Genomic DNA, 24160 nt, shown 5'->3' on the forward strand with positions numbered 1-24160 from the left:
TTTTTTTTTTTCCTTAAATCTTATTTTCACTCTAAGATTCAATCGACGGTTAAGAAAACATCAGACAAGTGGAATTTTACATCATACGTGCCAATGCAAAGTATCAGTGGGCCATCATGTCACCTGAAGAATCTAGGTTAGGCAAGGAGGGATTATGGCACGTGGCCTCCACCTGAGCTAGATTTCATGGAAATTCCATGACATCACGGATTACCCTGAGGCTCAGACCGCCGAGCGGCTCAATTGCCCACGTTTCAAAACCCCCCACCTCTATATTAGGTTTTCTCTAAATACCCCTCCGTTTTTTTTTACTTGTTTTCTCTGTCTCTTTTCTCTCTCTTTTTCTCCCAGCATAGTTACATGAGTGGCAACTTTCTCAGATAACGAGCGCGCTTGAGAGAGAGAGGGGTCCAAAAATGGGAGCACTTGCTCCGATGATGCCTTGGAATCCAGAAGATGATCTTCTGCTGAGGAACGCTGTTGAGGTAAAGGCTTTTAACCCACCATTAGTGTTCTTTCTTTGCAAAATATGGTTCTTTTTTTCTTCTTTGTTGTGGCGAAAAACTGTGTACTCGTTCGAGCCTGAATTGCTTTGTGTTTGTGTTTTTTGAAAAATCAGGGAATTTTCTTTTTCTGGTTTTATTTTAGTCGTTCTTGGAGTTGTTAAGTGCATTGTAGGAGTATATTAATCTTGATTTTTGGTGCTTTATGTAATAAACACTGTGTCTGTTTGGGATTTTTGAAGTATTGGTATGGTGCATTGAAGCATGAACTGTATGAAAGTAAAGAATTTTGAGCTTGATTGCGTAGCCTCTTAGGATACTTCAAATTCTTACCATTAGAGGATTTCAAGCGCTTACAGTTTAGAATCAAGGAAATTGACCATGTTAGATAGATTAGTCATTAACGTTAGATAATACTGTCAGAATTGGTGGTGTGGAGCCGAACTTTTAACTGTTAGCTGTCTACCTTTTCCGCCTTAGGTGCTGTGTTGTTTCTACTGATATCTTTTTGCCACACATTAAGAGTATGTGGTTGGAATCAAATTGTCGGGGTGCCATATTTGGAAATCAAATTGGGTTTCGGTGGGTGTTAGAGTGTCGTTTTCTGTAAATTCATTAGGTTCTGAAGTGTCAATTTTGAATGCCTCCATAAATGTATGATTCTGTATATGTATGCTGGTGATGTTCTGGAGACCCAGGAAACGTATCAAGTATGAGATTTAACCAAACCATACACCTTAGCCTTTCTCCAATAATCTATAAAAATGGAGCCAGCTGTTGCCTTCAGAAGTTCCTGCAGTTATTGGGTGTTCAAAAATCAGGTCCCAGAAATCTAGTTCACTGGACATGGTTTCATGAGCTTGTGAATCATCTTATTAAGAATTTATGTGTATCAATGTGTTTGAGATTCACTGGCATATTTGAGATGAGGAGCTGTTTACCTTGACATAGTCCATGGGGAAAGAAGACCCTTTGTGAGCATTTAATGAGTAAGGAGTGTACATTTGGGCGTATTATGTTAAGTGCCTGCCATGCAGTGCTGGTGTTAGTTGCATCATACATGCCATAATTCGTAGGGTTGTTTTGTCAGCTTCTCTCGAGATTTGACAACTCAAAAATCTTTATCAAAATCACTGTTTAAAACAAAAAAATTGACATGAGAAGCACTGAGAGCTCCGAATCTGTTAGGTTTGAGCCGGGAGGCATATAGCTAAAGTCTCACGATTTTTCAAATCTGTTTGGTCACTGGTTGAGGAGAAAAGGAAAAGACGATAGTGGATGAAATAATGCATTTAATACAATTCCATAAAAGTTGGCAGACAAAGGTCTGGAAGGAAAAGTGCTTATGCCAATAGATTGTGTTACTTTTTGTTGTAATTGTTGCATTACTTATTCTTATATGGGTAAGTACTTTACAGAATATCAGTGAATGAAGCAGATATTTCTGTTTTTTTTTTTTAAATTGGTTTATGGCATCTCAATAATAATAAAGGCCATGTTTGTTCATTTTAAAGAAGTGGAGAGCTAAGATTTGTTTCCAATTAAGTATTTGCACACTTGTGCTGCCAAAAAAAAATGTAATTGGGTTTTCCTTACATATTTAGTCTGCTTAACCCACATGTCAAAAGGTAGTCTCCATGGAAAGGGAGCACATACGGGGGGCTAGTGCACTATCACCATAAGTCCAATGCTGGTAACTCACCATCACCCTTCCTGCCTTCTAGAACCGTGTTCATTCCTGCGGCAGTGTGATAACAGCCTTGCTAAAGCTTTTGCAACTGGTTTGCCATTTCTTATCAAAAAAAAAACTGGTTTGCCACTTCTTACAGAAGATCAAGGCAGGTTTTCCAGCCAAGGCCTAAACTGAAATATAGATGCATATTCACAATTTTATTTTTTTATTTTTGTGTTTTTTCCTCTTGGGGGTGGGGGGGGGGGGGACTGCCTTTAAATTATTTTCTGACCCCAAAATTTGTATCGTCTTCAGAAACCCTATTTGAGTTTATTTATTTTCTGTTTGCAGGCTGGTGCTTCTTTGGAATCACTTGCTAAAGGTGCAGTGCAATTTTCTCGAAGATTTACTGTTAGTGAGCTAGAAGATCGGTGGCATTCTCTCCTTTATGATCCAGTTATTTCTGAAGAAGCTTCTGCTTGCATGATTGCGATTGAACATTCGGCTTCAACTCTTCCATCAAAATTCAATAGATTTGGCAACTCAAAAGAAAACAAATCCGTTTCTGGGAAGAGAAAGGCTGGAAGTGTTCGTAGTTGTTACTATGCTCTGCGAAAAAGAATATGCCATGAGCCATTTAACTCCATGGATCTGAGTTTTCTTGTTGCACCTGGTAATGGCAATTACATTGAGAATGGAGATGAGCCTTTATCTGGAGATTGCATGGCTGGAGATCCTATCTCAAATCATTTTGGACTCCAAGGATCGAATTTGGATCTTATGCATCCTGTTTTTCCACAAAATCTGATGGATAGTGGCACCGACACTAGTGGTACTGCCGTCGCTGCCCATGCCTTTGATCCTGAATTCCAGCACCCAGGTGAAGAAAATTTTCATATCGAACAAGATAATATACACAAAGAAATTCCTCATCTTTTTGCTGAGAATCCGCCTTTTACTGGGAATAGCTCAGCGGTTGAGGAATTGGGTCAACCAAAAAAGTTACCTGCACACAACCTGTTCAAAGTCGATGATTTAGGTGCAGAACCCTCATCTACATTTGATCGGATTGATACCGGTCCAGGAAATATCTGCTCTGATTTTGAAGGTAACCAGGTGTTCAATTCACCTATGTCGGAGTGTGGTGCATCATTTCACAACTTGGAGTTTTCATCTCCACTTGATGGAATTCCTATATGGAGAACAGTTGAGGGCATTGCAGAGCCATCTATGCCAGTTGATGTTGGCCTTAGAGAAAAAGGTGCATTTAAACTTCCTGATGATGATGACGCTAAGAATGCAACAACATCAGGTTATGATGGTCACTTAGATTCCAAGGTGAAAATTGAAATGCCCTATTATGATGGTTTGAGAAGTCCAACTGCTAGTGCAGAAGGTTATTTGGCGGAGCTGTCCAATTCTCTTTTGAATTTTACAAATGAGGAAGCACTCCTGTTCATGGATGTTGATGGGAAAGATGTGATTGAAAAATCTTACTATGAGGGCCTGACACTGTTGTTGAATTCACCTAATGATGTAAGTCAAGATATCACACCCAATATGACTGATGAGCCAGATACATCAGTAGCTCCAGATATGTGTCTTGAGAATCCATCTATTGGATGTCCTGGAGAGTTGGAGGACAACAGGGGATCTCACTGTAGTGATGGCCTTATAGCTCAAGATTCAGGGGCCCAAATGCTACTATCTTTGCCAGCTTCATACTCTCCGTTACCTGATCCGAGTGTAGGAGCTATTTGTCTACTTAATACCGAAGATCTAGAAATTCCATGCAATGATGATTTTATCCCATCATATCAGCAGTCCCCATCATCAGTTTCCTTTGTAGCACAGCAGAATTTTCAAGGAGTTAATAATCCAACGTCTTCAACTATAAATGATATCTCTGGTAATCAAAGAACTCATGAAAGAGGTAAGATTCTGATGCAGAGAGAAGGAAAAAACACTGGAGTAGGGTCATATGTGTTAACCGAAGTGGGTATAAACCATCCAGTTGGTGATGGGGTTAAGTTTGGGTTGCCCAATAGTGACTACGGACATGTGGCATCTAGGGGTACAGGTGGTGTTTGTGGTGGTTCAAATCATATTAATTCAGGAAATCTGAGCACCGATAATCTTAGACCCTCAATGCTGAAGGAAGAGATGGTAGAAGTTTCACCCACAAAATTTCTTAACCAAACGGATTCATTCATAAAGAGGCAATGTCTTGGTTCTGATAGCTTTGATGGCTGTACCCAGACAAATGCTAGTGGCATTAAACAGGAACTAGATGCACCAGCTACAATTCGAGATTATCAATCAATTGCAGAAGTGGGACTGTTAGATATTGCTGTATCTGAACCTGTGGGAAACCCTCCAATATCAGATCTGGAAGAGCTACCTGTTGAGAGCGATGATGATGTACCTCATTATTCAGATATTGAGGCGATGGTGAATGCTATTACTAACCTTATAGGATTGGTGGATATTTTGGATCTCATCTTTGATTTATTTGTTACATTTTTGTTGATCTTTTTCCCCTTACAGATACTTGATAGGGACTTGGATCCAGAGGACCAGGATCTGTATTCTAGTGAGGAAGGTATTTCTCAGTTCAGCAAATTGATAAAAGTATCCATTGTTCATTACGTGTTTGCCTGTTGATCAGGATGGTCCACTTCTAGTTTGAAAATCCTTTGGCCACCGATCTACTTTTACCATGCTTTACTCTATTAATATATGGAGATGAAATAATGGTTCCACTTTCCTTTCTTACAGACATTTCATGGTTGGGCATTTTATAATATTTGTCCTTCATTCAGATGTATGCTATGCTTGCTCCTCAAGTTGAGTGATTTTAGGTTGAATTTGGGCACATATAACATAGATAATTTGGTTTCTTGTATATGATTTGGATTATTTAATGTTGTGTTGATATTTTTATTATTGATGAAATGGAAATTTATACATGTTCTTGTTACTTATAATTTTCTATACAACGGACAATATGCGACACATATTGCATGTTTTTGGTGTTTGCTTATGTATATCAACCTTGATGTTACAAGATGTGTTCAATGTTGTCAAAATATAATGAGATAGATGATTGCAACCTCTTTGTTTACGGTACCTCTCTGTCTTCTTTCTCTTATTGTGTCTGTATGCATGCCTGTCCAGGTATGCTTGCTTTCTTTAATAAATTATTTGTTATTCAATTTAGGGAAAAATGCACTTTTGGTCCTTGTGGTTGTGACAAATTGCTCCCAGAAGTTTAAAAAGTGATTAATCACTATCTAGGTTAAGCCAAAAAAAAAGGTCCTTATTGATAGAAAAGTTGACGGAATCCGTCAATTTGACATGTCTCCACCAATTATATAACGACATGCGTCCGATTTGTTTAGCCACTACAAAAATACACACTAGACTTGACATGTCACCAATTTAGAGACACATATACTCCTAGCCACTACAAAAATACACACTAGACTTGACATGTCACCAATTTAGAGACACATATACTCCACGTTAGCTCACTCTCTCCACATTAGCAACTCAAACGTGTCGTTATATAATTGGTGCTGACATGTCAAGTTAATAGATTCTGTCAACTTTTTGATGGTAGAGACCAATTTTTATTTTATTTTTGCTTACCCTCAGGAGTGATTAATCACTTTTTAAACCCTATGCAGTTATTTGTCACAATCCCAAACCACAGTGATCAAAAGTGTATTTTCCCTTCAATTTATAACACCCAATATGGTTGAGACAACCTTTGATTACTTGAGCAATGCATTACATCTTTCATGCTATATTCCCCCCTTTCTTCCCTCTGCCTCATTCACCCGTATTTGTCTATTTTAATGGTGAGAGAGTTAACATCTTGAGTTATTGTGCTTATATCATATGCATGATGTCTTCCTCATCTTGAGTTAACATTTCTTTCTCTATGTGCAGTTTCAAGATATCAGCATGAGGACACAAAGAGGGCAATTATAAGGCTGGAGCAGGGTGCTCATTCTTATATGCAGAGAGCCATTGCTTCTCATGGATCATTTGCCATTTTGTATGGCCGATATTCAAAGCATTATATTAAAAAACCTGAGGTATGTCAATCTATAATTCAATTCCCACCTACTCCAGGTTGGCTATATATGATCATTTTGCGGACCTCTCTATCTGGAGTTGCCTTTTATAAAGTAGTTTTTGAGTATATGTTCTAAAATTTGCAACAATAATTTTGTAATATAGTAATTTCTGGATCAATTTTGCACCCTGAAAATCTAAAACAGCAATTATCTCGGAAAAGGTATCATTATGCATGATCCACTTTATTGTGAGTGGGTTTCACTCCCAGAAATCATTCCAGTGAGACAACCATGAATCATGTGGATAGAACTATGAGTTTGGGTTGAACGTTCACCCAAATTGTCAAAAGAACATATGTTGCAAAGAACTATGAGTTTGGTTTTAACGTTCACCCAAACTGGCTTTTTTGCAAGGATAAGCACCACATATGTTGGAAAGAACAAGATGGTAAATTTTGATTCTTTTTGTTAAATTGGAAACTTGCAGAACCCAATACATTAGGAGGTTCTTTTAGGACTTAATTTCTGAAGCGATGTAGGTCTTGGTGTTATAGACAAGAGTAAGCCAATCAAAACGAATGTTGCAAATTATTGCTAGGTCAGCAGACATGCGACAATGCTATCAATAAAATGTTGCTTGTTTCTGCAGGTGTTACTTGGTAGAGCAACAGAAGATGTTATTGTTGACATTGACTTGGGAAGGGAAGGGCGCGCCAATAAAATATCTCGACGGCAGGTGAGATTCTCTATCGTCACCATGTTCTTCCATGCTAGTAAGAATATTTTTGGGTTGATATTTCTCTCCTATACCGTCAATGTATGGAATTTATTTATATTTGTTATTTCGCTCCGAAGTTCTGTGTCTTTTGTTATAAATATAATATCATTGTCATATCAGTTTCCTAGATGAAGGTCAAATTGACTACAGAATAGACAGTTCTAAAATATCAAGACATGACCCATAAGGACAGTTAATGATGACTCATTTGTCCCACCAAGTGCTTAACATAAGAGAAAAACAAATTTCCTGTTAGTTTCACCTGCTGTTAAGATTCCTGGAGCACCTCTGAATATGTGGATTAAATTTTTTTTTTTGTCAAGGTAGAGATTTTATTTTATAACTAAGCAAGATATTAATGGTTTGTAATTTGACTATTCTGCTTGCAAGTCTTGCCCAAATTTAGAAGCAGAAATTTCCTTTTAAATTATTTTGTTGTACTTATTTTTTTCTTTTGTTTTGGCGTGTTTTTGTGTGTATGTAGCTGTTAGTTGAGAAGATAAGTGGTTTACCTTTATCAGATGCCACTGCTTTGCCCACCCCCACCCCCACCCCCACCCCCTGCGAAATTCCCTTGACCCTTCTTAGCTACTTTTAGACTGATAGGCATCTTTAGATACTCGTGACCCTTCTTAGCTAGCCCACCATGGAGTAAATATTCTGCTTTGACCTGAAATGGATTAATTTGATTTATTTTGCACATTTATTAGGCTATAATAAAGATGGACAAAAGTGGATCATTCTATCTGAAAAATCTGGGCAAGTGGTCAATTTCAGTGAATAGCAAGGAAGTAGGCCCTGGTCAGAGTCTAAGCCTCATTTCCAGTTGTTTGATTGAGGTATGTTCCTATAGTTCTTCAAACATGATGTAATTGAAAGGTATTATAAGTTTTATTGCAGATTTCTCTGCCTTGGTATCTTTTCTATCATCATAATGCAAAAACTACTTTACAATATACTTTCATTTTTGGCACCAACTGGTTTTGGTGTTGATAATCGCCCTGTGTTTCATACATTAACGCGAAGTCTAATACCAATGATCGTATCCAAAAATTGCTCCTTTTATTTAATAACTGCTAGGATTTTTTAAAACCAAACCTTCCATGTCACCTTATTGTATTCGTTACTTTTTCTGAGAAAAATACTCTCATTACTCTTCTTTTGACTTCTGTAGTTTCTTGAATATGATCAAAATTGTCAGTGGTTCAGAATCCTGAAACCTAATTCGATAGGAGGTGTACATCTGGGATTGTGTCTTCAATACTTTTAGAAACCCTTCTTGCACTAATTTTCATACAATTTCTATTCTCATTCTCTGACCCATCAGGTACATGTTTTACAATGGTATAGAGAACAAAGTTACGCAATGCATCAGTTAAATAAAAAAATTTTATTGGGTATATTTTTACATTAATTAGTAACTTCAAAATCAGATGCTTTAGACCCATTAACATCGAACTGTTCAGAGAGTAGTTCGTAGCAGCCTATAGCCAATCTTCCAGTTTTATAGCGCTCAAGGTGTCTAAATCACAGGATCTATTGTTGTTGGAGTACCCAAGTGTAACTTATGCCTTAATAAGATTTGTTCAAATTAACAGCCATACCTTATAGAATTATATCAGTGCAGTCAGTTTCAGTATATATTGAAATATGAGGTGGTTTGTGACAAACGGTAAATTCGCAGATACGGGGAATGTCATTCATATTTGAGACGAACCAAACTTGTGTGAAGCAGTATTTGGATAACATCACCAAGAATAACCAAACCCTGGAGCACCAGCCGTGAATTGAAGCCCACTTAATTAGCAGAAGGTGCTCATTTTTGCCGCGCTTTCTGGGTTCCTTAAGGAAGCTATATTTTCTGTTTCATGTAACAACTGTAAAAGTGGAGGAACTTTGCTATTTTGTTCTTTTTCTTTTATCAAGTGAAAAGGCAATTTTACCAGATGTTTGGATCTGCATAATATTTTCTTCTCCATGTAGCTCATGGCAGTCACCACCGTGCATAATGCTCCCCCCCCCCCCCCCCCCCCTTCAGAGAAAAAGGTTCAAAACAATCATGGGACATACAGAGTAAATAGGCAATTATTACATCATCCACATGGCGTAGAACTTCACTGGACGAGACTGGTTCATTACATCAGATTGGTAGGGGACATGACTCTTCTTTATCTGTGTTATTGGACCGATTGGCTCTGTTTGGAAAGCTCAGAAAATGTACCGAAAACTCATTATTCAGATTAGCAGCAGCCCAATCGTTATTGGTTGTATTCTTTTTTCTTTTTTCTTTTTTCTCTCTCTCTCCCTCTGAGCTTTTGGCTGTATTTAACAAAGAGGGAAGATGCCCCCTTGTTTAAATGCTGGTACATGGCCAAAGGGGGATGATGATGATCGATTCCTGGAGGTTCATTGGAAGAGAAATGCTATCTCCCACCTGATCTGAGTTGATCTTAGAGACACTAGAGAGATTGATATCTCATCTTTTACTCATTTCCTATAGCGAATGAGTGAATTTATTATCGAATTTGTGTGGATCTATATATGTCTACAAATTTAATGGTGGATCTATTAGATTTATAAAAAGATGGTTAAGAGAATAATGTGTAGCACGCCTTATTATAATTTATTTTTGAGAGAATTAAAAAAAAAAAAAAAAATTGAATTATGTATTAGATTCTAAAGTCATCCCAGAATTATTAGTCGTATTAATCTAAATCCTGAAGCTTTAATGTTCATTAGATTAACCTTACAAAATCTAGCATATGAAAATGACATGCATATTAGGAATTACAATGTGTTCTAAATATTTTACTATTTTTAGTATTAAATCTTTTCTTTTTTTTTTCATGCATTCAAATTTGGACATAAATTTTCTTCAAATCAGTCTGGAACAAATAATCTTCAACCTATGTAAAATAGTGCCAAGTGTCTATAAACATTTAAAATACACATTAAATTCTTAACTTTATTAATAGTAATTTAATGTACCTTTTAAATGTTTACAGACGCTTGATACTATTTTACATGGGTTGGTAAATATTTACTCAAGACCGATTTGGAGGAAATTTATGTGCTTCAAATTTTTTTTGTGAGACTAGTATATGACATAACTATCACTTCAACAATACCAAACACGTGTCCAAAAAAATGTATATCAAATTAAATTGAACCCTTATCAGGACCATATTATACATATTGCAGTGCTCTAAATTGTTTACAACTCAAATCTTAACTATCTGACGGTCACATCTATCAAACACTATTTAAAGCCTCCAAATCCAAACTGTACCGTACATTCAATCCCACTCCCCTGAAAACAGATCCCACTGGAACTGAAAGAACCATGTCAAAGTACTCTCTCCCCCTACCTCCATCGCTTCTGCTCCTGATCGTAGCATTTTCAGGAAGGTTCCTTCTAATGGTAGATTCAAGAACCTACCCAGGAGATATTGAGGTTCTCAAGGATCTGAAAAATGGGCTTAGCTCACGCTCTGTATCTTCAGGTTCTTGTCTGAGCTCATGGGACTTTTCCTTGGACCCTTGCGACAACATCTTCGGCAAACACTTCACTTGCGGCTTCCGCTGCGATCGAGTCGTCTCCCGATCGTACCGAGTCACCGAGATCACCCTCGACCCGGCCGGTTACTCCGGTTCGCTCTCTTCCACCACTTGGTCCCTCCCTTACCTGCGCACCCTCGACGTTTCGGACAACTCGTTCTCTGGCTCAATCCCCGACTCACTCTCCAACTTGACTGGCCTGCGCCGGCTCAGTCTGTCCAGGAACTCACTATCGGGTCATATACCCGAATCGCTTAGCTCGCTCTCGGAGCTCGAAGAGCTCTGTCTCGACAATAACCATATCCATGGTCCAATTCCTTCAAGCTTGAACCGGCTAGGAAGCTTGAAGAGACTCGAAATCCAGAGAAACAATCTCACTGGAGAGATTCCCGATCTGGGTTCTCTGAGAAAGCTCTTTTTCTTTGACGCCAGCGATAACGAGCTCTCCGGTGAAGTTCCGGTAACATTGCCATCATCCCTCGTCGAGATCTCAATCCGAAACAATAACCTTGAAGGGAAGCTCCCAAACAATGTGGGCAATCTACGGTTTTTACAAGTAATGGATCTGAGTCAAAACAAACTGAATGGCCCTGTATCTTCTGCTCTCTTCGACCATCCCTCTCTGCAACAACTCACGCTTTCTCACAACAATTTCACGTCCCTGGAAGTGCCAGGTAACAAGGGCGTCAATAGCAGCTTAGTAGCTCTTGATCTGAGCTACAACGAGCTCGGAGGATTGTTGCCGGCGTTTATGGGGTCAATGCCGGAGCTCTCGGCTCTGTCTTTGGAGCACAACAAATTCACGGGGATGATACCTTCGCAGTACGCTCTGAAAGCGGCTGTTCCCGTGGACGGAACGTCGACGTTTAAGAGGCTGTTGCTGGGTGGGAATTACTTGTTCGGGCCCATACCCGATGCTTTGATGGGTTTGAAACCGGGTTCGGTTAACGTGAGCCTGGTGGATAACTGTTTGTACCGGTGCCCTGACGTGTACTTCTTCTGTCAAGGCGGGGATCAGAAGTCGTTGGTGGCTTGTAAGAGTTTTGGGCCTGCGATTCCTTGAGATAGGAGGGCTCCAAAGAAATGGAAGGATTTTTTATTTTATTTTTTTTGTTTTGAACTTGTTTACCTTACCTCGTATAGAGATATTTTGTTGACTAGATTGTTAGCCCATCGATGGATAAATGTAAGAAAAAATTAGTGATGACCCATGAAACATACTTACAAGAACCACAAAAGATTTCCTCAAAAAAACCCTAATTTTTTATATTCTTTTCACTGTAAATATTATGCTAACTTAAGTATCAGAGTGTCTTCAGTCTCTTTAAATACTGACAAATCCAGTACGATTTCTTTATTTCATAAGTAGTCCATCGTCGATCCTGTCGTATAAAAAATTGCATCAACTTATACAGTTCAATCTCACGTAATAAGAAACCAAAGTAAGGCTTACCACTATTACAAACTCTATGTAGAGTTATAAACTACTCGTTTTGTCAATATAAGACTGGTATTAACATCAACACTTTCTTTTTTCTTTTCAAGAAATCCATCACATGGCCCACGTGAAACTGAAAATCATCAAGATCCTATGCATGTATGTATTGAATTATTTTATGACGTCTAGATGTTGGACTTCTATAAACTATATCGCTAATTTTTTAAAGTTCTCATTTTTTTTTTCAATTTTTTTTTCTTTCATTTTATATGTTAACGTATAGCTTTGTATATAATACTTGAGATGTGAAATTATGGTTAAGTATTTATTGTACAATATAGAAGGTTAAAATATTGCATAGTCAAGGCTTTTTAAATGGCAGAGGCTGACTGCTCTCATAAATTGCCTCCATGTGCCCTTTTTTTTTTTTTTTTCAATAGATTGCCTCCATGTGCCTTGGTATATATAAATTCATTAGAAAATAGAATTAGCTGTTTTCTTTTTCTTCATCTACTTCAAAATAGCCAAAAAAAATTGGAATATTTTATTGAATATTTTAATAAAATAAAGAAAAATTTAAAGAATGTGATGTATTGGGTTTTTGAAACAAACCTATTTGGATACGGATCGTATCCAAATTGCATATGATATAATGAGCAACTAGCCCACCAACATATTGCCATATTTCTTAGATTGGGCTTTTCAGTTAAGCCCATCCATAACTATTTTCACACTAAAGCTTGCCTTAGTAGAGTGCAGAAGCCTGGTCCATCCAGCCCAATCAATTTTTTTTTTTTGGGGGGAGGGGGTACTGTAGCTATCCTTTTAAAAAAAAAAAAAAAAAATCCAATGCAATCAGGTCCTCTGGAGTTAAATTTCTAGTTCCGTGAGAGCCGTGAGTACTACAACTTTTACTAAAAGTTGCTTACAAACTCACTTGATAGTCCCATGAGTGCCGTGTGGTGCTAATTGAAGAAAAAAAAAAATTAATAAATTTTTTTAATTATTTAGTGACTGACGTGGTAAGTAACACATGAACTACCACATTAAATTTAGACTTACAATAAACAAATAAAGGGTCGACCCACATTTAAAAGAGCCATATGCTTAAATAGACAGAACTCAATAATAATATGTTTCTTTAGTTGTACATAATATTTATTTATTTATTTATTTTGAGAGTGTATGTTGTACTTAAAATTTTCATGAGTGCCGTGAGTATTACAACTTTTACTAAAAATTGCTTACAAACTCACTTGATAGTCCCATGAGTGCTGTGTGGTGCCAATTGAAGAAAAAAAAAAATTTAATAAAAAAATTTAATTATTTACTGACCGACATGGTAAGTAACACACAAACTACCACATTAAATTTAGACTTACAATAAACAAATAAAGGGTCGACCCACATTTAAAAGAGCCATCTGCTTAAATAGACAGAACTCAATAATAATATGTTTCTTTAGTTGTACATAATATTTATTTATTTATTTATTTTGAGAGTGTACGTTGTACTTAAAATTGTACCGTGGTCCATGGGACTTAATGGGGGGTAGATGGGGGATCCATATACATCTGTCCACCCTAATCCAGCTTGCTTGGTGCAATAAATTAAAGCTCACAAAGCATGAATTAAGGGTTAAGGCTTCTTTATTTTATTTTATTTTAGCATGATTGTACTTTATTTATTAGATACCCAGAATAATGGTAGAATTATTAAAATGGTCTTGATGCTATAAATATTTTATAATTTTTGGGTACGGAGGGGTGCCAGCTGTTGTCATTTTGTTCATACTTTTTGCCAATAAGTCCCAGCCCCTTTGTTTATTTTCAATTTTTCGATTTGATTAGGCTTTGGTGCTTTAAATACCCTCTAAGAAGATAAATGTCCACAAAGAAAAAATATACACAATTAGGTGAGTTGGAAAGTGATTACTTACCACAAAAAAAAAAACAAAAAACAAAAAATAAAAAAAATACAAAGGAAATTGATGGTTGTCATCTTAAGTTTTCCACAAGAAATGGGTGGGGTGATATTTTTGTGAGGACACAAATTTCTTTCAAACTCCAACATTCAAACTCAATTTATAGTTTAGAAGGTGATTACTTACCTAAGGAACAAAGAAAATTGATGGTTGTCATCTTAAGTTTTCCACAAGAAATTAATGGGGCCGAGGAATTTCCGCACAAGAATTTCTCCAAACTCCAACTCGATCAGTCTATATAATTGTGTTTACATGTATTATTTAACATGTGAGAATTACATAATTTTTTAATTAGCATTTGAGAATCACATAATTTTTAGTTAAACTATTAAAAATATATGTGATTCTCGTACGCTCAAAAGACAAATGATAGTTTTATATATATACTAGGTTTGAAGAAATTTACATCATTTTTATAATATTAACGAAGTTCTCTTTCAAACTAGATTAAACTAAATTTCTCTAATCAGTCTTTTAAACTAATCACGCGATTCTTATATACATTTTTAACTGAGCATGTAACTCTTCCACGCACGTGGCTGTATTCAAGTGTGAGAGTGAAAAAAGAGGTGATAAGCATGGAATGAAAATTGGAACAAGCATAAACCAAAAGGAGTAATTGGGTGAACATATATATATATATATATATAGACAGACAACAACGTTAAATTTGCATCCAAACAACCCTTGGGAGGTTCAAACTGACAAACCTGTGGAAAGTGGCCAAATAGGGCAGTCACTGTCGGCAGAAGACCTCCCATTCTGTCCCACGAAAACCTTATCCCCACCGGACCCTATTGTTTATTGTTGTTATGGAAGATGGCCCTTTTCAGCTGGCATCATGGGGCTTCTTCTTTCCATACACCTTAGCAATCAGTCCCAGAAATGTTGTTGGTCCAATCCAAAGATATTCTTTTTTATATATATCTAGCTAAAAGCTTATTTATAGTGGAAGAAAGAGAAAATATCTGAAATCATGACCATTATTTTGGTGCACTCCGTTGGATTTTTCTTAACGAAAAGAAAATATTTGGAATCATACAAAACTCCGGGCGGCGAGTTGGACACCATTTTTTTCGGATAAAGCTTTTCATCAACCTGATCGATCTGTTAACTGACATCACATGAGTTGGACGCCATGCCATCTTGAGGATGACCCATGCTGCAATATATATACAATAATTTTCTGATATATTTGGGTTACGTTAGCTAGCATGCAATATATATAAAATAAAAATTCTAATACCATTATTGATCGAACTGCGATTTATCATCCTATAACTATGTATTCTCTTATGTTAATGTCTTTTTTTTGGACGAGCCATTTGAATTCTCTGTTATAAGATTGATAATTTTTTTTTTTTTTTTTTTAATTAAGGCACTCAAACTCCATTCATTTAATATATGAGCCGTTGGTAAACATAAAATTATGTTTGATTATTAAATGATAAATGCGTGTATGACTTGATTAATGATCGTGATATTCAACCAAATCATGCAAGACAGTAGACACCATCAGTAGGCCCATTGTTGCCTTGCCGCCGCCACATTCTGCCTCTTCTTCCACAACTTCCTTCCTTCCTAGCTTATCAACGGCTACGACGCCTGGCCTCCATTCTTATTTCAACCAGCAGTGAGATGGGACTCATGGGAGCTTAGTTTCTCTTGTAATTGCCTTTCTTTTTTTTTCTTTTTTTAATTCTTTTCACTGGTAAAGAACGATATCTAAGTTTTTGTTACAAAATTCTCTCTCTTTCATTGAATAAAATTCATCATTTTTTTTTTATCATTTCATTTATTTATTTTTAAATCAAAAATTTGAAAAGAACAAAAACCCGGAGTCGAGCCGGTCTATACCCGATAAGGGCTTGGCTAGGGGCTTTGTGTTCAAAACTCGGTTTGAATCTAAGCATACTTTGAACATAATATATAGTAAGATGTAAGAGTTTAAAATGTACGTAAAAATTACATATTTTAAGAATAAATATGAACTAAAAAAAAGATAACTGGAAGAAAACTTTGTCTTAATTAAATGATAGTCCTATATATATATATACATAATCATTTGTGCTTTGAGAGATTGATAGGTGGTTGTTTTATTATAATTATCCCGTGGATCAGTCAGAGCTATTATCGACCAAATTTTCGTCCAAGTGAATGGTATTAGAATCAAATAATGAACGCAAAAATATTCCTTTCTTTATCAGCTTTAGTCTGACTGACGCCGACAACTCCTCATTCAATCCATCTTTTCTTCTTTCAAGAATCTTTGCTAAGAAAACACAGATTACATCAATGAATCATATGCTGAACCCAAAATAAAAGAAAAAATAAATAAATAAAGAGTATAGTCTATTTTGTAAGAGATCACTTGTTTTCTAGTACGTGGTAATGGCCTATGGGCTATGGGTACGTATTTCTCTCCTTGCCCATTTTCTTTTTGAAAATGAGTTTAACAGCTTCAACTCACGCACGGCGTCGTTCGGCTGCAATGCGTGTAATAATACATTATTACTCCATTAAACAACGAAACAATCGGAAATAGTTGCTCCTTGAGAGATTTACAGGTCAAGTACCATATCATATTGTGATAAATAAGTTGATGGATAATATTTATTTTATAGTCATAATTTAAAGTTGATGTATTTAATAGTGTATATAATTTCACATTATTTATTATTATTTTTTTAAAATGGCAATATTAACTTCATATACACTATTAGATACACAAACTTTAGATGATAACCATAAAAGAAAACTATCATGATCAATTTGATTTGAAAAATGGAGAGAACCCTATTCTAGGAGATAGGAACATCCCAAGGTTGGATTATTCTTTAAAAACATAATTTAAATCTCTATGGATTGATTTGAAATGACAACATTATTTATTTATTTTTTAAATGATAATATTAACTTCATATACACTATTAGATATACAAACTTTAGATGATAACCATAAAAGAATACTATCAATTTGATTTGAAAAATGGAGAGAACCCTATTCTAGGAGATAGGAACATCCCAAGGTTGGATTATTCTTTAAAAACATAATTTAAATCTCCTTGGATTGATTTGAAATGACAACATTATTTATTTATTTTTTAAATGATAATATTAACTTCATATACACTATTAGATATACAAACTTTAGATGATAACCATAAAAGAATACTATCAATTTGATTTGAAAAATAGAGAGAACCCTATTCTAGAAGATAGGAACATCCCAAGGTTGGATTATTCTTTAAAAACATAATTTAAATCTCTATGGTTTGACATCGGGCCCAATATTTAGGCCGTTCATTCTAAATAAAAGACTCATAATCTATCATGTCATTAAAAACCTACAATTTTCATTAAAATACTCCTATAACCCTTTTAAAACCAAATTTTTACTCTCAATTTTTTTTTTTTTTTTACCCCAAACCTTAAATGCGAGTTTTGCCACAGTCTAGACTATTGGAAAAACTACAAGAGATCTCTTACCGTATTAAATTTGAACTGTCAGAAAAATTATAAATTTTTTGGTGGACCTAAGCCAAATTTGTATGCAACGGCCAATACTAGCATTAGCAATAATGTTAATGAAACTGTTGAGGTACAACAATATTACTCTGTTCACGTGGACTGCACTTAAAATACGCCTTATGAGATGTAATTTTGGATGCTAAAAAGGGTTTTAGCTTTCTTTATTAAAGGCCAATTAATTTTTAGATAAGACGGTTAAAACACTCAACCAAAATATATATGCATACATAAATAATAGGATGCAAAAAAATAAGACTCCTCGAAAGGACGAGATAGCAACGTTGCCCATGACTTGCCACAACTCTTCATTATGAGGCAACACTCCCCAGCCTGCCCGCCGGCGCCGGCTAGACAGTCGAGAGGGTCTCGAGTCTTCGGCTATTTCGTCGTATTCCTTATTCCATCACAAAAGAGTCACTCGGACTTATAAATGTGCGTCGTATTCCTTTTTTAGCGCCCCATGCTCCCCATGCCCACATAAAAAGAGGTCCCATAAACCCCAATTGCGGGGAGAAGGAGAGAGATGAGACATTATCCCTTCCCACTTCCCAACACCAGATTGTAAAGTGAAACAACCTTTCGGTCTCCGCACTTCACTACTCTTTTCTTTATTATTATTATTTTAATTCATGCTTTATAATCCATCAATAATGCTTAATTGGGATTATATATCCCTAATATCTTTAAAAATAATCAATGGAATCTTCATTGTTATGTTATTTCAATTGTACGGCAGAATTCATTAAATAGCATTACTCATAATCAATGGATTCGGCTTCAGTGCCGTTAAACAAAAGTACAGCATGTATGCAGTTAAAAAATAGACAATACAGATTAAATCTAAGAAATATTAAAAGAGACGACGTCGTCTCTTAAAGGAACTAGCGGATTTAGAATATATACGTACCATTTTATATTGAATAATTATGATGCATTGATTGCAAAACCAACAAATACCCACAAAAAAGGGGATCCGGATCCATTGAAATCCTAAGGGGATTCCAGATTCTGGAATTAGGAGATCCTGACCGTTCATTTTAATCCAAAGGCCAGGATCCCGCCACGTGTCCCATAACTTTTAAATAATAAAATAATATTTAAAATTTAAAAAGTAATTATAAAAGAAAATAATAAAATAATAAAATTTAAAAACAAAAAATAATAAAATACTTGGGGTGGCCGACCACCCCATTTTTGGCATTGGGGTGTCCACCCCCAAATGGCGGTTAGGGGTGGCATCATGGCCCTTGGGGGTGGCCGATCCACCCCCAAGGTTGGGCAGTTGGGGGTGGCTTCAATGCCAAAAATGGGGTCGCCGGCCACCCCATATGGCAAAATTGGGGTGGCCGGCCACCCCAAGTATTTTATTATTTTTTGTTTTTAAATTTTATTATTTTATTATTTTCTTTTATAATTACTTTTTAAATTTTAAATATTATTTTATTATTTAAAAAGTTATGGGACACGTGGCGGGATCCTGGCCTTTGGATTAAAATGAACGGTCAGGATTCTCTAATTTCAGAATCTGAAATCCGCTTAAAATTTCAGGGGATCCAAATCTCAAAAAATGGATTAGATGAGCTGAAAAGTATCGGCACGAAGAACCTCCTATGATTAAGTTATTGAGGTGAAAATGTGAATTGCTACGAGGGTGAGAGCTAGGATCTTAGCTGTGAGAATGGTTGTGTGATCGTACCTAAAATGATGGCATATCTTTACCTTATGTCAAGTAGTCACCCCTCCCATTATGTGGCTTTGGCCAAGCGTCAATTGCTGATGGGATGCAACCCTTATTAGGTATGACTCCAAATTACGACTTTGACATGGTGTGGCACCAAATTACAGCTTGCTAGCAGGTTGTTACCATGACCTTAGGGGTTGGCACGGTTGAATATTGACCATTTCTTCCACCCAACCCGCGCCTTGTAGGTTTGAAAAAGCCTACTCGTAACCTGGATATAGTTAGTCCTACCCGCTGGATTTTGGGTTTTGCGGGGCGAGGCAGCTGTTTTGGCTATGGCTGTTTTTGAATCAAAGCACCAAGAGGACCTCGCTCTCGTGGAGCGAAACGGCGCTGGATTGTGGCTCCTCAGGATCATCTTGTAGTTCTACGTCGTCGTCGTTGTGGGTAGGCTCTTCCTCGTCATCGTTGTCGTCCTCGTGCTTCGGTGCTCTTCGGTTGATTTGGGCTTCTCTCTCTCTCTCTCTCTCTCTCGCCATTGTCGTCTTAGTTCTACGCCATCATCGCCTCTCTCACGGCCATGGCCATAACAAAAACTGGTAAGGGAGAGTGAGTAGCGAAAGAAAGAGGGAATTGGGTTTGTTGATCAATGGGGCAGGGCGGGTACCCGGTGCCCTAAATTTTCTCTACCCAAAACCGGCCCCTTCCATCACGGGTTGGAAGAAATCCAACTCATTTCCACAAAAAAAAAAAAAAAAAAAAAACACAACAACAACAACAACAAAAACCAGTCGGTGTGGGTTTGCGGGTTGGATGGGTTTTTGCCGACCCCTACATGAACTGATGCTATGCCCGATTCTACGCTCACTAGCAATTAGGACAAGACACGGGTCGATCATTTTATATTCCTCACTCCCTATGCTCCTTATGGAATTTTTTGACCTAGATATTGGCTTTTCCGGCCCAAATGGTGAGCTCACGATCCCGGAATCTTGACTTAGATGGATCAAGTAGATATATGATATACCAAATAATAATTATAAAAATGCATTACTGATGTAACATAAACACATTTAAATTTGTAGTTTCATAAAGAAAAAATTGATACCTATGTGACCATTAGTTCAAATATTTCATAAAATAAATGTTACTGACTCATTAATTCGAGTTCTCTCCTTTTTTTTTTTTTTTTTTTTCTCATCATGTACCGATTCATAAAAAAAAAAAAGTAAAAAAAAAAGATAAATGAAGACACTAAAACGCATCAAATTCCTTAGATCTCATGTCAATATTAAAAAAAAATAAAAAATTAAAAAAAAATCCTTATATCTTCCCACGGCATAAATGAACCTTAATGAATTTTCGTAAGTGGCCCTGCCGAGCCTTGAAGGGAGCTATTAAAGAATTGAACTAGTTCCAGCAATCGAGTTGGCAATTGACAAAACCGGCCAGTGGCGGGTGGTCCCCACCAAGTCTGCGTGGAAAGAACGTCCGAACTTTTGAGTCACCAATGAAAAGCGGTTCACTCGCTACAGTTGATGGACATTGTTTTTTCTCATTAATGTTTATTATACATTTTAAATGAGAAAGTCATTTACAATAAAATTACGTCAGCTTTTTCATTCGCTGTAAAACAGTCTCAAACTTGAGGGAAGTTGGGCAAACTTTTGCTCTATTATTGGAAGAAATATATTTTTAATTCATTCACCATTCATTGTGTCTCAGAATATATATTTATATATAAAAGAGAATCAAATACATGAGTTTAATAGATTGAGAAGGATACTTTTCTTTAGAAAACCAGATTAAAAGATAAATTAAGGAGGAGATCACTTGAAAAGAAACAAACCTAACCCCCAATATAGAAAGCTTGGCTAAATTCAGTACCAGTGTTTTTTTCACTGAGAAAAACTGCAGTCGTTTCTCTAAACTAAACATGCAGATGGGGAAAGAGACAAGAGCTGAAGTTTGATCCCCTGATCTCGCAGAGATCCTTTTCCGTAGTGTTTATTTGTTTCTCTTATTTTAACTTTCTCTCTTCCTTCCTTCCTTCCTTCTCTTGAATGTGTCAATCCACTTGCTGCTCTTTCTTTACCTTTCCTTTCTCTTTAGCTCTTTCAAACTAGTCACTGTAACAATTATCAAGCCAAAACAGAAGATGAAGATCCAGTGTGATGTGTGTAACAAAGACGAGGCATCGGTGTTCTGCACCGCCGACGAGGCAGCCCTCTGCGACGCCTGCGACCACCGCGTCCACCACGCCAACAAGCTCGCCTCCAAGCACCAACGCTTCTCGCTTCTCCACCCTTCTTCCAAACAGGTCCCTCTCTGCGACGTTTGCCAGGTAATAACCCACAAATGAACAATCCCCTGTCTGTTTGTGAATATGTTTGCGTGATTTTTTTTTTTTTTTGGCTAATTTGATTTGGATTCGCTGTAGGAGAGACGAGCTTTCTTGTTCTGTCAGGAGGACAGAGCGATTCTGTGCAGAGACTGTGATATTCCGATTCACACGGCAAACGAGCACACCCAGAAGCATAATAGGTTCCTTCTTACTGGGGTTAAGCTCTCTGCTACCTCAACGCCCTATACTTCATCCTCCTCCGCCGCCGCCGCTGCCGCCGCCGCTGCCGCTGCCGCTGCTTCAACCAACGTTTGTGAGCCTGTTCCTGATCACAAATCTCAGCCCGTGATCAAGAACTCCGTTGTTGCTTCTCTTGCAGTTTCACAGCCATCTTTGTCGGCCAAAAACTCGGCTTCAACTACAACACCAGCAGCAATCACTGACAAGGGTGGAGAAAAGTTGCCGATGGACCAAACAAGTAGCATCTCGGAGTACTTAATAGAGACGCTTCCGGGGTGGCACGTTGAGGACTTTCTTGATTCAACTTATGATCCCTTTAATTTCTGCAAGGTTTGCATTGCTAAATTCAAACACCTTTGGTTTCACCTTGTTGAAAGTATGTATTACCCAGTTCAGGATTTTTGTGATTTCCTAGATCTCTAATTATAATATTCGTTTACTCTGTTGATGGCAGAGCGACGATGGTGTATTGCCGTTTCTGGCTGCTGATATTGAGAGCAATATGGGCACTTTCTCGCCTGAGATTAGTTTTGGCATTTGGGTCCCTCGATCGCCTGCTCCTCTGTTTCCGCCACACTTGGCTGCGCAGACTGCGCTCAAAGAGGCGAAGGAAGGCTCTAATATAAAAGCCAACCGAAGGTGGATGGACGATGGTTTCACCGTTCCACAAATTACCACTCCATCCACTGGCTCCAAGAGATCTAGACCTTCGAGGTAGAATCAGAGCCTCCAAATCTCGTCTTTTCAAGAACAGAGCTCATGTTCATATTTTCCTGATTTGGCTTGAACGTCGTTGCCTTTTCTTTTCTTTGTAAGTTTGTTTGTAGTTTTATCCTTTTTCCACCTTCTCTATGTGCCATAACCCAACCCAGGTTCAGTTTTCGTCTTCTTGTCTCGTCTTCCTCCTTGTGCTTGCGAATGCGTGCATCATTGTAGATATCAATGCAATCTACGGAGATTTTTGCTTGTCTGCCATGTAAATACAGCCAAATCATTTTAAATTTCAGCTTCAATTTGTCATGAAATATGAATCTTGCTACAAAGCACGTCCTTCTAATTTCAAAGAAAGGACAGTTTGTCATTGTGATAATTACCACAGATTTTGGGGGAACTGACTGTAGAAGCACGCAAAACCTGCCCTTTTGGCTCCTCTGTTGGGGCAGAGAGATGCGTACAGAGGAGCCAAAAGGGCTGGTTTTCCTTTTTTCTTTCGTTAGTGTCTACCTCAGTTGATCTTCAAACATCATACAGTGTACCTTACTAACCTTAATAAGGTCGGAAGAACAGTAAACAAAAAGGGTTCATTTGTCTGATAATAGTTGGAAATAGGAAGGTTCTATATCAGAGATTCACATAATTGTGCCTTGTTCTAGGACTAGTAACATCACACTGAACTTCCATTGAGAGAGTGATGCTTTTTTCAGGGAAAAAAAAAAAGGGCTGGTGATGGTACTTCTTGTAGGGTCAGGTGTGAGAACAAACGCCCCGGCCGGGTTCACATCGCGTCCCGTAGCTGAAACTTCAATAGGTTTAAGTATTTTGTGTTTCGAAACAATGACTGTGAAATGGAACGATCCAAACCTTCCTTTCAAACCTTTCAGCTTCACCAAGATTATCCGTGCAAAGGGTATTTTTCAATCATAGGCTGTGTTCATTCTCCCACGTTAGTGTTTGAGGACAAATCAAATCAGGCGTCATCGCCTACGATCTTTTCAATATTCAGCCCGATAATAATTGTACATTATTACAAGATTAAGACATTGGATATTGTTGCTTGTGGATGCTTTTGATCGACATAAATATCGCTTAATAGGCCCCTCCTCTCTTTCTTTGTCTTTTTCTTGTATTACATAAATTTTTTTCAAAGGAAGGAAGTTTTTTTAACATATTTTAGTAAATATTACAAGCTCGTTTGGTTCGCGGAATGATTATTCCATCAAGAAAAGAAATAGATATTGGTTGAAACATTGGAATAGAATAACTATTCTTATTCTTTAATTTGGTTGAAACATTGGAATGGAGTGTGGAATGAAATAGTCATTCCTATTCCTTTGTTTGATACAGTCCAATAGGATGGTAAATGGAATCCTAATGTAATCAAATTTTCAAAAATACCCTTGTGATATAAATATAATTTATTTTTATTAAGGACCTTTTTTTTTTTAATTTTTGATTAACAACTATACTATAATTATTATTATTATTATTTTTATTTTATTTTTTTATATTTTGTCAAAGTATATTGCTTTTTTTTTTTTTTTTTTTAGTCATGCTACAAAATTATTTATAAAAATAAATAAATAAAAAATTTATTTCTCAGTCTCATTGTCCTCACTTTATAATTCT

At 36.9% G+C, this 24160-nt stretch overlaps 3 protein-coding genes across 3 annotated transcripts; all 3 read left to right on the forward strand.

The window, feature by feature from the left end:
• Positions 1-268: 268 nt before the first annotated feature.
• Positions 269-8983, forward strand: EMB1967 (Forkhead-associated (FHA) domain-containing protein). The gene is made up of 7 exons (XM_059604306.2): positions 269-485; positions 2527-4626; positions 4723-4777; positions 6130-6278; positions 6910-6996; positions 7749-7877; positions 8723-8983. Exons 1-7 carry the CDS (start codon positions 417-419, stop codon positions 8822-8824), a joined length of 2691 nt encoding a protein of 896 aa, XP_059460289.2. The 5' UTR covers positions 269-416; the 3' UTR covers positions 8825-8983.
• A 1398-nt stretch (positions 8984-10381) lies between these two features.
• LOC132190628 (uncharacterized) lies at positions 10382-11675 on the forward strand. The gene has a single exon (XM_059605669.2). The coding sequence runs from the start codon at positions 10382-10384 to the stop codon at positions 11657-11659; it is 1278 nt and encodes a 425-aa protein (XP_059461652.2). The 3' UTR covers positions 11660-11675.
• Positions 11676-21069: 9394 nt separating this feature from the next.
• LOC132189732 (B-box zinc finger protein 21) lies at positions 21070-22820 on the forward strand. Its single transcript, XM_059604510.2, has 3 exons — positions 21070-21574; positions 21671-22144; positions 22269-22820. The coding sequence occupies exons 1-3, from the start codon at positions 21389-21391 to the stop codon at positions 22530-22532; spliced, it is 924 nt and encodes a 307-aa protein (XP_059460493.2). The 5' UTR covers positions 21070-21388; the 3' UTR covers positions 22533-22820.
• The last annotated feature ends 1340 nt before the right edge of the window (positions 22821-24160 follow it).

The sequence above is a fragment of the Corylus avellana genome, chromosome 9 (assembly GCF_965113065.1).
Source record: "Corylus avellana chromosome 9, dhCorAvel1.hap1.2, whole genome shotgun sequence".
Classification (NCBI taxonomy): domain Eukaryota; kingdom Viridiplantae; phylum Streptophyta; class Magnoliopsida; order Fagales; family Betulaceae; genus Corylus; species Corylus avellana.

Coding starts and splice junctions, on each gene's coding strand:
- EMB1967 (XM_059604306.2), top strand. CDS start 417: ATGGGAGCACTTGCTCCGATGATGCCTTGGAATCCAGAAGATGATCTT. Junction 4,778..6,129: donor TCTGTATTCTAGTGAGGAAG/GTATTTCTCAGT, acceptor CTCTATGTGCAG/TTTCAAGATATCAGCATGAG. Junction 7,878..8,722: donor TTTCCAGTTGTTTGATTGAG/GTATGTTCCTAT, acceptor GTAAATTCGCAG/ATACGGGGAATGTCATTCAT.
- LOC132190628 (XM_059605669.2), top strand. CDS start 10,382: ATGTCAAAGTACTCTCTCCCCCTACCTCCATCGCTTCTGCTCCTGATC.
- LOC132189732 (XM_059604510.2), top strand. CDS start 21,389: ATGAAGATCCAGTGTGATGTGTGTAACAAAGACGAGGCATCGGTGTTC. Junction 21,575..21,670: donor CTCTCTGCGACGTTTGCCAG/GTAATAACCCAC, acceptor GATTCGCTGTAG/GAGAGACGAGCTTTCTTGTT. Junction 22,145..22,268: donor ATCCCTTTAATTTCTGCAAG/GTTTGCATTGCT, acceptor TGTTGATGGCAG/AGCGACGATGGTGTATTGCC.